General features: G+C 59.6%; 1 protein-coding gene across 1 annotated transcript; it reads left to right on the plus strand.

Annotated features, from left to right (window-relative positions):
- Positions 1 to 331: 331 nt before the first annotated feature.
- LOC116491730 lies at positions 332 to 11,533 on the plus strand. Its single transcript, XM_032191935.1, has 2 exons — positions 332 to 1,552; positions 8,145 to 11,533. Exons 1-2 carry the CDS (start codon positions 1,075 to 1,077, stop codon positions 8,318 to 8,320), a joined length of 654 nt encoding a protein of 217 aa, XP_032047826.1. The 5' UTR covers positions 332 to 1,074; the 3' UTR covers positions 8,321 to 11,533.
- The last annotated feature ends 191 nt before the right edge of the window (positions 11,534 to 11,724 follow it).

Here is an 11,724-nt window from a genome sequence, read left to right on the forward strand (position 1 = left end):
GGGGCTCAGCTCCCTGCGAGCCAGCATCCCCCTGACCCCAAAACTTAGTGGGGCAGGGGCTCGGGGGAGAGCACCGAGGCTGGCGCAATAGCTCGGGGGAGAGCACGGGGGCTGGTGCAAGGGCTCAGCACCCACCCTGCCTTCAGCATCCGTCCTGCCTTCAGCACCCATCGTGCCCCCAGCACCCCTCCTGCCCCCAGCACCCCCCTGCCCTCCTCCCGGCAGCGCCCCGCCTGCCGGCACCGCAGCTCCCGCACCCCGGCCGCGCTCCGCGCTGGCTCCGGAGCCGCTTTGCAAGCCCCGGGGGGTTTTGTCTCGGCTCGGACAGAGGGGTCGGGGGGTGGCACGACCCCAGGAGGAGCCCCCCGGTGGAGGCGGCTCGGCTGCGGGAAGCAAGGGGGGGGGGCGCGGGGAGCCGGGCGCGGAGGAAAGCCAGGCGGAGCATCCGGGAGCCGCTCCCTCGCACAAGTCCCCGAGGGAAAAGCCGAGGCTCGGCTGCCCTCCGGACGGCGCCGGGCTCCCTTTATTCATTACCTGCCCGGGATTTGGGCTCCGAAGGGCTGGGAGCGGGAGATGCTGGCAGAAGTTGCGGCGAGCCCGGCTGGAGAGGACGGGGGCTGAGCGGCTCCGGAGCGCAGCGGGAGCAGCTGAACTTTGGGGTTTTAGAGCCACCCTGTCCCCCCGGGGGTCTCTCCACGGGTGCTCACGGCACATCGCAGCACCCCGGCCCGCTGCTCCTCTCCCCGCAAGGACAGGCACCCGCGAGGAGAAGCTGGAGGAGGGCAGCTTGGCGTCTCTTTGCCGGATGACCGAAAAAACCTCCCGGAGCCCGTCTCCCCGGCTTTCATCAGCAAACGGCGTCGGGGAGAGGGAGCCGAGGAACAAAAATGATGCTGCTCAAATTGCTTCCAGCACCTGCTGTTTCCCAAGGAACTCCGTGCCCCTAGGGGCTCGCCGTGCGCCTGTCCCGAAGTGAGGACCGATGGACCACGGATGCATCCCGACCGGGTCGTGTAAGAATTTGCTGTTGAGTAACCTTCCCCAGCAAGGCTTCCTCTGCCTGGTTTGCAGTGTATGGTTCCGGGTAAGCACGGCAGTTTTTGCCTGTTTCTTTCCCTTTTAAATCTCTCGGGCTTGGAGATCTCTTTCCTCGCTGCAATTATGATCATTTGCAACATCAGTGCCATCAAAGATTGGAGCGCTTTCCTCTCCCAGATCCTCCCCAGCGTGAACAAGACTCTGAATTTGGTACAGCAAGTGGAAGCCACCACCAGCTCGGTGGTAAGTGTCCTCCAGGACCCCGAGCAGGACAACTACCTGTCCAACAGCCAGTCCATGAACTCCAGCAATTTCACCGCCGGCCTGGACCACTTGTTCCAGTACTCGTACTCGGACAATGACCAGCTTTACAAGGAGTACAAACCCCCTCCTCGTGACGCCATCCCCCTGCCCAAGGCTGTCCTCTACCTTCTCATGGCAGCCCTGGTGGTGGTGGCCGTGGCGTACGCCATCGTCGGGCACCTCATCAAGGACCTCGTTCACGACTTTATAGGTGAGTGTGGGCATCATCACGCCTTTGGGGCGAAAAGAGCCCGGTGCAGATGCCTGCCAGATCTTTTCCTTGGATGTGGATGAGTTTTAGACCGAGCCCTGGCCCTTGCACATTTATGAGAGTGTGACTTAATCCCATGTGCTGGGCTCTCCCAGCTGAGCTGCATGTTGACCAGCTTTCCCAAGGAAACCCTTGGACCCCCTTCCTAAAAAAAAATAGGCTTATGCATGCGTGTGCATGTGTATAAAGGTGTACCTGAGCGTGTCTGTGCTGCGAATGCTTTCCAGCCCCTTGGCCAGCTTTGACTGAGCTTGGATTAGAGGTCCCTATGATGAGAAGTTTCATGGCAACAGATAGCTGGGTACGGGATCACAGCCCGCCGGTGTGCTGTGCAAGGAAACTGCAATGTGAGCTCAACGCCGTGGTAGGCACAGCGCAGCCACAAACTCCTAGGAAACACAGCTCGGTAGGCTTGCTCCCCTACACAGCGCCTAGCACAGCAATCACAGCCTCTGGGGCTGCTGTGACAGCTCTGTAAAATGATCGTGAGAAGAGTGCGTTTGGGTTTTTTTTGAGAATTGGCCTCCTGGCTCTTTCGGTTCCTCCTGGTGCTGACAGACGAGGTCCCTCATCATCGGAGACCCGGGCTGGACGTGGGAAGGCAGCAGTGCAAGCCCCCAGTGATGCTCTCGCTGTTTGCCCCATAGCTCGCACGGCTGGTGGCACCGAGCCCTAAAATCCCTGGGGAAGGATGTCCCCCTGCAGGGCATATGGGCTGAAATCCCTTTGCTCACCCCTTGCCCCCCGCCAGGGACAAACCCCCTGGCTCCTTCTGTGTGGTGGGAGGGAGATCACACTCATCTGGAGCAAAGTCCCTATGGTCACTCATGGTTCCCCTTTATTTCCCTGCTCCTGGGGCGCAGGGGCTGCACCCCCCAGAACACCGAGCCCGCACGGTGAGCAGCTTCTGCTCCTTGCTGGTGAAGCCCCTCAGGCAGGGGGTCCCAGTGTGGGGACAGGTATTTGGGACAGGAGGGGGACAAACCTCCTGGCAGGGCTTCAGGGTCTCGCGTGAGGCTCAGCTCTGGAAAGGGCAGGGAGCTGCTCTGGAGAGCGTTCTCCCCCCACCCCAGCTGGAGGGAACAAAAACAGTCTTCAGGTGTTATATTTAACACTTAATCAGCAGCTTTCTGGGGCTGTAACATCTCCCAGATCTGCCGCTCAGATGACTTAACGTTGCCTCTCCGACGAAGGTAAGCAGCAGTGACAACACCTAAAAATACACGCTCCTGCCCTGAGGCGCTCGGGTCAGAGCAGGTGCCCCCACGCTGCTATCTGCAGCCCCGGTGACCTTGGGCAGAGCACGCTGGGCACCTCTGGCTTCTTCCCCTGCATGGGACGGGGTGAGAGGGGTGTCCTGCCCCTTGCAAAGCCCTTGGCTGCCTTCGCAGAGGGATTCCCAAAGCCTTTGGCAGCTCCAGAGCCAAGGGGATGCAGGGACAGAGCTGGGGGCTGCCCACGTTGTGTCTGGTCGGAAGCAGCCTGTCCCAGGTGGGATGCCTCTGCTTCCCATGCCAAGCTCCATCCCTGCTCCTGCAGAGGTGACATCTCCCCAAATTGGGGTCAGAAACCCAGCTGAGTGCCTGTCCCAGACTCGGTGTTGGGGCTGTCCCATTTAGCTCTCTGTGCCCATTTACAACGAGCCAGCCCTCGGAGGGGAGCAGGCAAGGCCGTGTTTGTTCCCACCGCCGAGCCGCAGCCTTTGAGGAGAGGGTTGCTTTTGAATAAGTTTGCTTAAAATGACTTTTGGGGCAGGACAGAGGGACGGGGGGACAGTAAATCAGAAGGCGGCCTATTAGCTGCTCTAACACACTGCCCAGATTTATACCCTCGGCAGCAGCTCAGCCCTCTGCTCTCAGCGTTTCTGTGCTAATCATATTGAGAGGGATGCAGAGACAGATGGAAATAAGATGCCAAAGGGCTGGAGCCTGTTTCGGGGAGATTAAAGTGTGAATAGTTAATCACTGCTTTAAGCATCCCCTCAGCAATGTCAGGGATGGTTTTGACTCCTCAGCAGCAGCTCGCAGGGCACGGCTGGCAGTCGGAGCACTGCCCGGCTCCTGGGGACCCCAAAAAGTGCTCGGTTTGGGATGGCAAAGAGGTTCCTTGGTGCCTTTCCCCTGTGAAATCTAAGTAGGCATTTCTTTAAAAAATTCATTGAGAGCTTGGTGGCCCCGCAGCCCTGGGGGACAAGTGGTGCTGTGATGCTCAGTGAGCTGGAGAGGAGCTGGAGCTCTTCCCGGAGAGACCTGGCCGAGGATTTGTCCGGAGAGAAAAAGCACTGGGCAAAATCCCTGGGAGAGCTCCAGCAGCAAGGCTTCGGGGAAGAGGCTGTGATGGAGTAAAGTGGCCGACCCCAGCTCTGGATTCCCCAAATTCATCGGGTGCCTCCGTGCAGGGATGGAGGCGAGCCCCCGTGGCAGGAGGAAGGCTGCTGAGTGCAGATCAGCCCCGGCTAAGACAAATCGGGCTGAAGCCTTCGGAAAGCAGCTTAACTCGGAGCTGCTGGAGACAGCAAGTGCCGGCTTGGCAAATTACAAGGCTGTCGCCAATGTAGGGAGCACCTAATTACTGCAATCCTCGGGAATCAGCCCGCCCTCCCTCCTCCAGCCCCAGCGGTTCACTGCAAATCGCCCTTATTGAAACGCAAAATAAAGAAAAGGGAAAAAAAATAAATTTTTAAAAAGTTTGACTCGAAACAAAGCAGTTGCCATGGGGACTGCGGCGCGGGTGATGCCCGAGGAAGGCACGGCGCTGTCTGCAAGGGAAGGAGCCGCGGCTGTGCGTGGGAGCCCGTGCTCCGCCGTGTCCCCCGGGTAAACTGAGGTCTCCTCTGTCTTGCTGATCCCTACGGGACACCTTGCCCAAATTCCTTTGGGAATGGTCCCAAGGCAGAGGCAGGGCAGGCTCTGGGGGGACAGAGCTGTTGGTGGCTTTGGGACTGCTCAAAACCCCAAGCTGTCCTTGCAGCGGGGTCCCTCCTTCCTTTACCCTCTTGCCCAGTAGCTGGATTTTCATTTTCCAGCCTTATCTCAATCCACCACGTTTTTTGGGCTTCTTTAGGAAGCCGTCTCCTCGAACAAAAGAAATCTTGCATGAACGTCGCGTGGCTGCAAATAGCTGCTGGTGACCCTGCAGGGAGCTGGGCTCTGCCTTTCATCGCTCCCCCGCAGATCCGCAGGGCCCCTCGGGTCAGGAGACAGGGTCAGGTTCCCCTCCGTGCCCCTATATCGCTGCTAACCCACCCCTCGCACTCCCCCCTGCCTCAGTTTCCCCTTTGGGGTGTCTGTCCTGCTGCAGAGATGGATACCCATGACCTGACGTCCGTCTGTCCGGCTGTGGCCAGCTCCTGCCCCACTGCAGACCCATGGGTCAGGACCTGCTGCCAAAAAGGAGACACTTCTGCTCCCGGCGCTGGAACCAGGGCTTTTTTAGCAGCTGTTTTCACACCCAGCTCCATTTAAAGCAAATACAACCCGAGCACGAGGTTGATTGTTCATCTAACACATTTCCCCTTCCGCTGCTGGTTTCCATCTCTGCGGGGAGCGTGAACATCTCACCCGCTGAGTTGCATTTCAATTTCAGCCCTTTCCCTGCTCCTTCTGCTCCTTTCCCGACCCCAATTCTCACCCTGGTGAGAAACCCCTGCTCTATCGAGGTTGCAGCCAGACCCATTTTCATGGCATCTATCACAGAGCACAGCACAGATGTCACAGCTCTAACATCAGAGCGAAAGTGCCTGTAATAGGGTCAGATTCAAACTAATTACATAGAGAGAACAAGGGCTTTAGCCCTCTGAAACCAGCCCGAGTGGCTGTGCGGGCTCCCTGCAGCATCCCCAGGGTCCACCGCTGGGATGCTGCCTCGCACCAAGCCAGGGAGCACAGGGCACTTTGTGCCACGTCGCTCAGCTATTTAGGGAGCAATGCCATCCCGCAGCTCCCAATGTAGCAGGGCTGCCCTATCTCCGCTCCCCAGCTGCTCTGGATCAATGGCTCCGCATCGATCCCCCCCCAGCACCGCGTTTCCACCCTGCCAGGCTCCAGCAGGCGCCGGTGGGAGAGCGGGAAGGGGGCTGAGAGCCAGGTGCTGCTCCCCCAGCCTGGCTGGAAGGTCGCTTTGTCCCTTTCTCTTTGATCTGGGGTGTTCATGGGGGTGTTGGTGCATGCCTGTGTGCCCTGAATTTGCAGCCTGGCCCCTGTTAGGGGGGCTCCTGTGTGTGTATGCAAGTGCTGCAGCCCGGTTTCCTCGCTTCCTAGCTGGCCCACGTGTAAACGTGAAGGTTGACTTTGCTCCAAAACAGGATTTCGTTTTCCTCTTGGTGGCAATTGTGTTCATTTTACGTTGCTCATGTGCTAAAAATTTATGTGATGGAGAGAGAAATACCCATCATGATGCTAAGGGCTTTACCACCTACCTTCAGCCTGTAAGCACCATACCCTCAGCTGCCGGCTGCTCAGCACCCTTCATGAGCTGGCTACAGACCCTACTGCAGCATTTATCATAGATTTCTAACTCGTACCTACATATGATGTGAGGTTCAGCACCCCATCCCCATCCCCATCCCCATCTCCATCCCCATCCCCATCCCTACACCATCCCCATCCCTATCCCCATCCCAATCCCATCCTAACCCAATCCCATCCCCATCCCAACTCTATCCCCATCCCAACTCCATCCCAACTCCATCCCCATCCCAACCCCATCCCCAACCCAAAAATCCCCTGCCAGCTCCACGTGGGGCCTTGCTGCCCTCCCCGGCTCCCCCCCTCCACACACGGCAGGACGCCGCAGCTACAGGCCGCAAATGGCCACAAATAACGTGTAATTGTGTAATTACTTCACTCCTTACTTACACAGTCAAATCATAAAGGCATCGCAGTAAATACCCTCTAATGACAGCCTAATTACATCTTCCTGCAGATTACCGGGTAATTAGATCCAGCAGGCTCCAGAAATAATTCCCAGGGAAGCGGCGGTTCGGATTAGCGCGCACAATCCTGCCCGCACGCACCCGGGGAGCAGACCGAGCGCCAGCCAGCGATGTCCTCTCGGGAGAGGATGTGCTGAGAGCCTTTTGCCGAGCCCTCCCGGTGCTCTCCCCAAAAATCCCCTGCATTTCTCCCTTTACCACCGCCGTGTCCTGCTCTTGTGTCTCGTGCTGCCCACACGCATCCCTGGGGGCTCGCCACCCGGCCACCAGGTGCCACCTCCCCTTGCCCACAGGTGCTCAGTAATATTTTCTTCTCCTCCCACTGCCTTCACACCCTCTGCATCCTACAGCCCCCGGGATGCTTTGGGACCCCTCACCTAACTCTCTGAACCCTGGGCTGATTCCTCATCCCCAGCTCTTCCTGGCCGGGCCGGCTCCCACCGGAGTTTTAGCGCTGACGTCAAGGAAAGCGTGCCGAGGGCTTTAATAGTATTTGTGGGAGGCAAGCTCGTTACTGCCTGCCGGCTCCTCGTCACACCAGGCGAGGGCTGCGGCTGTCCCAGGTGCTCACAGGGGCAGGGGACACCCATCCCTCTGCTCCCCCGTGGTGGGCTTTGACCCAGCTGTGTCTTCAGCCCCCATCGCACCTGGGACACTGCCCAGCTCCTCCCTACATGGCTGTGATTGTGTTGATCCCTCACCCTTTCCACCCCTGTTTGGTCAGACCAGGAATTGGGGACCAAATATCCATCCCAGAGAGAATCCTGGTCCCCCTTGGAGATGTTTCTACTGCCACTGTGCCCTCCCCAGCCCCAAGGACACCTCTCCCCTCACCTGGGTTTCCCCACCTTTGCTTATCCCATTTCTGGGGCTCTCACCACCCCAGAAATAACAGGTATTTGGGAAGCAGCAGCATCTGCCTGCACCAAACCACTGCAGGGGACATCCTGGTCACACCGCCATCCAGCAGCAACCCCTGGGCTTTGGGGGAATCAGTAACCCCATGTGCGAGCCACATCCCCAGGGCAGCCCCACAGCACCTGACGGGGGTCCCAAGCCCTGGTGTGAATCTCATGGTGCTTGTGTCCCCGGACACAGCTCCCAGCCACTGGCTCAGGCCTTCTTGCCTTACTTAATTCCAGCTGCAGCCACATCCGAATGTCACACAGTTACTTTACCATCCCCTCCATTTGTGACAGCCAGAAGGCACGGCACAAAGCACCTCGCCTTCCTGTGCAGGGAGCCCAGATGCACACCCTGCTTCGGAGATGCTTAGTTTTAATTTTCAGGATTAGCAGCGTGATTTCATTTGCCTGGGCCAGGAGGGCTTCCAGAAAGCGGCAGCTTGAGAAATGGCACAGTGCGGAGAAAAGCAATAAAATAAAAAAATAAAAATAAAAAATAGTGGCGAAAAGCCAATTCCATGGTTTTGGGGTGGTGGGAGGGTGAGGGACCCTCCTGGGTGTTAGCACCTGGAGGTGGAGATGTGATGGAGGTTGGGGATGGAGGATTTCCTAATGGGCACGCTGGGTTTCGACTCTGGGAACACCCCGAAATAACCAGGCTCTCCTTTTCTGCTTTTCCCTCCTCCGTCCCCAGACTGGATCTTCGGCCCCAGCCCGGACGACAACAGCAACAAAAGTGACGTCAACTGCATCAGCAGCAGCCTCCACGAGATGGGCGAGGGGCCCGAGGCGCCGCGGCGCCGGGACCGCCAGCCCCACGACGTGGCCATCACCATCTGCGAGACCTGCCAGCTGCCACAGCAGACGTGACCGGCGGCACGGGACGCGTGGCACGGATGGGGAAGGACCAAGGGAAACGTCTCCGTGGTCCCCTCTCGCCACCGGCAGGACCATCAGGGTGGACAGAAGGGTGCTGCTGTCCCGCAGAACCCCTCGCAGGGATGGGTGGCAGGGGGACAAGCAGAGGTGGCGGCTGTCACCGTGCCGTGGGGGCGAAGCGCTCCTCGTCCCCGCTGTGCCAAGCCCTAAGGACATTGCTGGGGGGGGGCAGGAGGGCTCGGTGGTCCCACCCCGGTGGCTGTCTGTGGGTCCGTGCCCTCCTTTTCTTCCCTGTGAGTTGCGAAAAGGCAGCTGGAGAAATGCACCGAGGGGACGGAGCTGGAAGAGGGACACGGCAGGGAGGGGACGGGTGGCGCTTTGGCACGCCCTTGTCCCGTGTTATGGGGACGGGGTGGTGAAAAGGGCAAAGGAACAGGCAGCAGACAAGGAGAAATGGGGGTGTCCACCCAAATCCCCGCTCGCAGCCCCCCACGGCCTCCTTGTCCCCCCTTGCCATGCCGTCTGTCCCCCGAGGTGGACGGACGGATGGACAGGGCCCCACCTGCAGCCAACCCAGCTCTTTGGGGTGCGGGGGGTGGGGGGAGGCCAAAATAAATGAATAAATACGCCTGGGGGCCTGATCCTGGTCAAAGGCAAACGTTCCGGCCTGAGGCAGCCGGGGCACCCCATAGCAGGGCCAGGGCCTCGTCCAGGACCTCACCGGCCCCACAAAAGCAGTGATGGGGCTGTGGTGCCACTACTGGGGGTGCTGGGGGGAGACGGGGGCTGTTCTGTGTGGGCTGGGGGTGTCACTGCTCCCCTAATTCTGTGTGTGTGTGTGTGTCCCTTCCCTGTGAGGTGGGGATATCCCTGCCGGGCCCACCACGCATCCACCGACCCTCAGGAAGGATCTGGGGTCCTGGGGAGGTGCCGGCCCTATTGGGCCCCAGAAATGGGGTGGCAGCAAGTGGGCTGGGGAACACGGGAGGGTCCCAGAGGGACAGGGTCTAGTTTGGGCTGGCTGGTTTCCTCCTTCCTCTGCCTGTTCAGCATCATGGGGCTGGGTATTGGGGTCCCCCAGGTCACTTGTGGCCAGGTCCCTCTGTCACCCGCTGTCCTCGGAGCGGGATGTGAAGGAAGGAGCCAAGCTCCCTCCTGTGGCCGCCAGCTCCTTCCAGGCCTCCGGAAGCCCGGACCCCTCCATGCGAGCCTGGCGGAGCAGCAGGACGGGGCTCAGGACCCCAAAAATGTGGCAGAGAAGGAAAAAGGACAAGGCTGTCCTGCGAAGCACGCAGCAGAAACTGTGCTGCGCCCCCGGGGTCCCCACTGCATGCCCCACACCAGAGCTGCAAGGGCAGGGCTGGCACCTGGGCCTCATGTGCTGTGCCCCTGGGGACAAAAAACATGAAATGGGGCAGAAGAGGGTGCTCGGGAGGGGGGTACCCATGTCCCCACCCTAGGGACACAGCCAGCTGTCACCACGAGGGGTGGCCGTGCAGCACGGGGACATCTCCAGAGGTCCCCAGCCCGCACCCAGCATGTTTTAACCCGCTGCTGTTCCTGCTTTTGGTGCTCGCAGAGGGTGTCCTTCTATCCAGCAGATGTCCTTCTATCCAGCCCCCAGGAGCGGGGCAGCACGGGAAATCCTGCCAGAGGCCGTGCAGCCCTTGCTCGTGCTGATTTTCCCCCAGTCCTTATCTCCCACGGCCTCTTTGCAGCGTGTTTACTGTAATTTTCCCTTTAAACGCCCCGTGGAAAAAACAACAGAGGCGTGCTTTTAGGTCAGGCTGGGCTAAGACGATAAAAGCAGATTAATTTCTCAGAGGAGCAACGCAGATTTTTCTTCCTCTCCCCTCCCACCGGGGACCTGAGCGGGGTTGGTGGGCAGGAGGTGGTGACGAGGTGACCCCAAAAGGCCAGGGGGTGCCCGTGGTCACCCAGCCTTTGGTGTCACCCTTGGGGTGGCATTGAGCAGGGTGTCCCCAGCCCCATAAGGGAACGGGGGGAACATTTCCTAAGTGACAGGTCACAGGGGAGGAGAAGGTGGCACATCTGGAGCATCCTCCCCAGGGGGCACAAGGCAGGGAACTGAGCCGGGAGCCCAAACCCACAGCCCGTCCTCGTCCCTTCATCCCTGCAGAGCTGAGCCCATGGGAAATTTGGGTACCAGGGCCAAATCCAGACCGGAGATGGGAACATCCACATGCTGGGGACAGGCTGGGAAGGGGTCGCTGCCCCAGGATGCTGCCAAACCCAGGAATGCAAAGGGGTCCTGAGCATGGAGAGAGGCAGGACTGGGGAGTTTGGATATGGGACTGGTGTCCCCAGGGGTTCACCGCTGTGCTCAGAGCAGCGCCAACATTTCAGCCTCCCCAGGAGACCTTCCCTGCTGCTGAAACACAGCCGCAGCTCCCCACCAAGGGTTACAGCAGCAGGGAGGGCCGGGAGCTGTGAGGCATGGGCAGAGCATTTGCTGCGGGGGCCAGAAGGGATTTTTGAGATGCCGAGGAGCCTCCGCCGAGGTCCCACGCTGAATGTTTTGCAGCGCAGCCTCACGAGCAGAGGCAGATGGGTTCGGGGAGGAGGGACGGGGATAAGGGAGCGCAGCCGGCACCGCGGGCGCACCCGCTTGCACTGAGCACAGCGGGGTGCCTGGGTCACCCCACAAAGCACAAAGGCAGCAGAAAGCAGGGCTCTGCCAGCCCCTTTGGACCCATTATGCCTAGACCTTCTTATCTCTCCATCCCTGAGCTGGTGCCGGAGGCAGGGCGGTGGCGGGGAGGTGCAGGACAAGCCGGTGCTCGCACGCGGCACGGAGCAGGCTCGGGTGCATTTTCCAGCAGCCCCAAATCGCAGCGTTTTCCTCCCAGAAAACGCTGGATGCCACCCCTCAGACCCTGGGACCCGGCACCAGGCTGTTCCCTCCCTGGGAAAAGGTGATTTCCTCACAAGGGTTGGTATAAGTTATTAAATGGCCACAGCGCTTAGGGGCCAGGCCCTTTTGGGGGGCACGCAGGGAGGGGAAAGCCCAGGGGACTTTTTAACAGCTCTCCTCGCTGGTTATTAAAGCGTTTTACTGCCTCGTTAAGGCAGCCTAATCTCTGTGTCTGTCTAAAAAGAAAGAATTGGCTGGCTGGTGGTGTTATACCACGAGGTGGGCGTTTTTCTGGCACTGGCTCAGCTCCTGCTTTATCTGCTTGTTTCCCTGCCGGGTCCCAGCACCAAAGCGCCCCGTGACAGAGCCTGCCCCCACCCATGGGTGCTCTACAGCCCCCAAAGCCCCACCTGGCAGCGAGGCAGACATCCCCCGGGAGCTTCTGGGATGTGATGGCTCTCATCAGCCCCCCTCCATCTCCAAGGTCTGGATTTGGGGGATCTCCTATTATGGGGGCTGT

The sequence above is a fragment of the Aythya fuligula genome, chromosome 8, assembly GCF_009819795.1.
Source record: "Aythya fuligula isolate bAytFul2 chromosome 8, bAytFul2.pri, whole genome shotgun sequence".
In the NCBI taxonomy this organism is placed as follows: domain Eukaryota; kingdom Metazoa; phylum Chordata; class Aves; order Anseriformes; family Anatidae; genus Aythya; species Aythya fuligula.

What these genes read in the sequence shown, in the direction of transcription:
- LOC116491730 (XM_032191935.1), top strand. Translation starts at nt 1,075, where the DNA reads ATGGTTCCGGGTAAGCACGGCAGTTTTTGCCTGTTTCTTTCCCTTTTA. An exon ending in CCTCGTTCACGACTTTATAG is followed by an intron (nt 1,553 to 8,144) that starts GTGAGTGTGGGC and finishes CTCCGTCCCCAG; the next exon opens with ACTGGATCTTCGGCCCCAGC.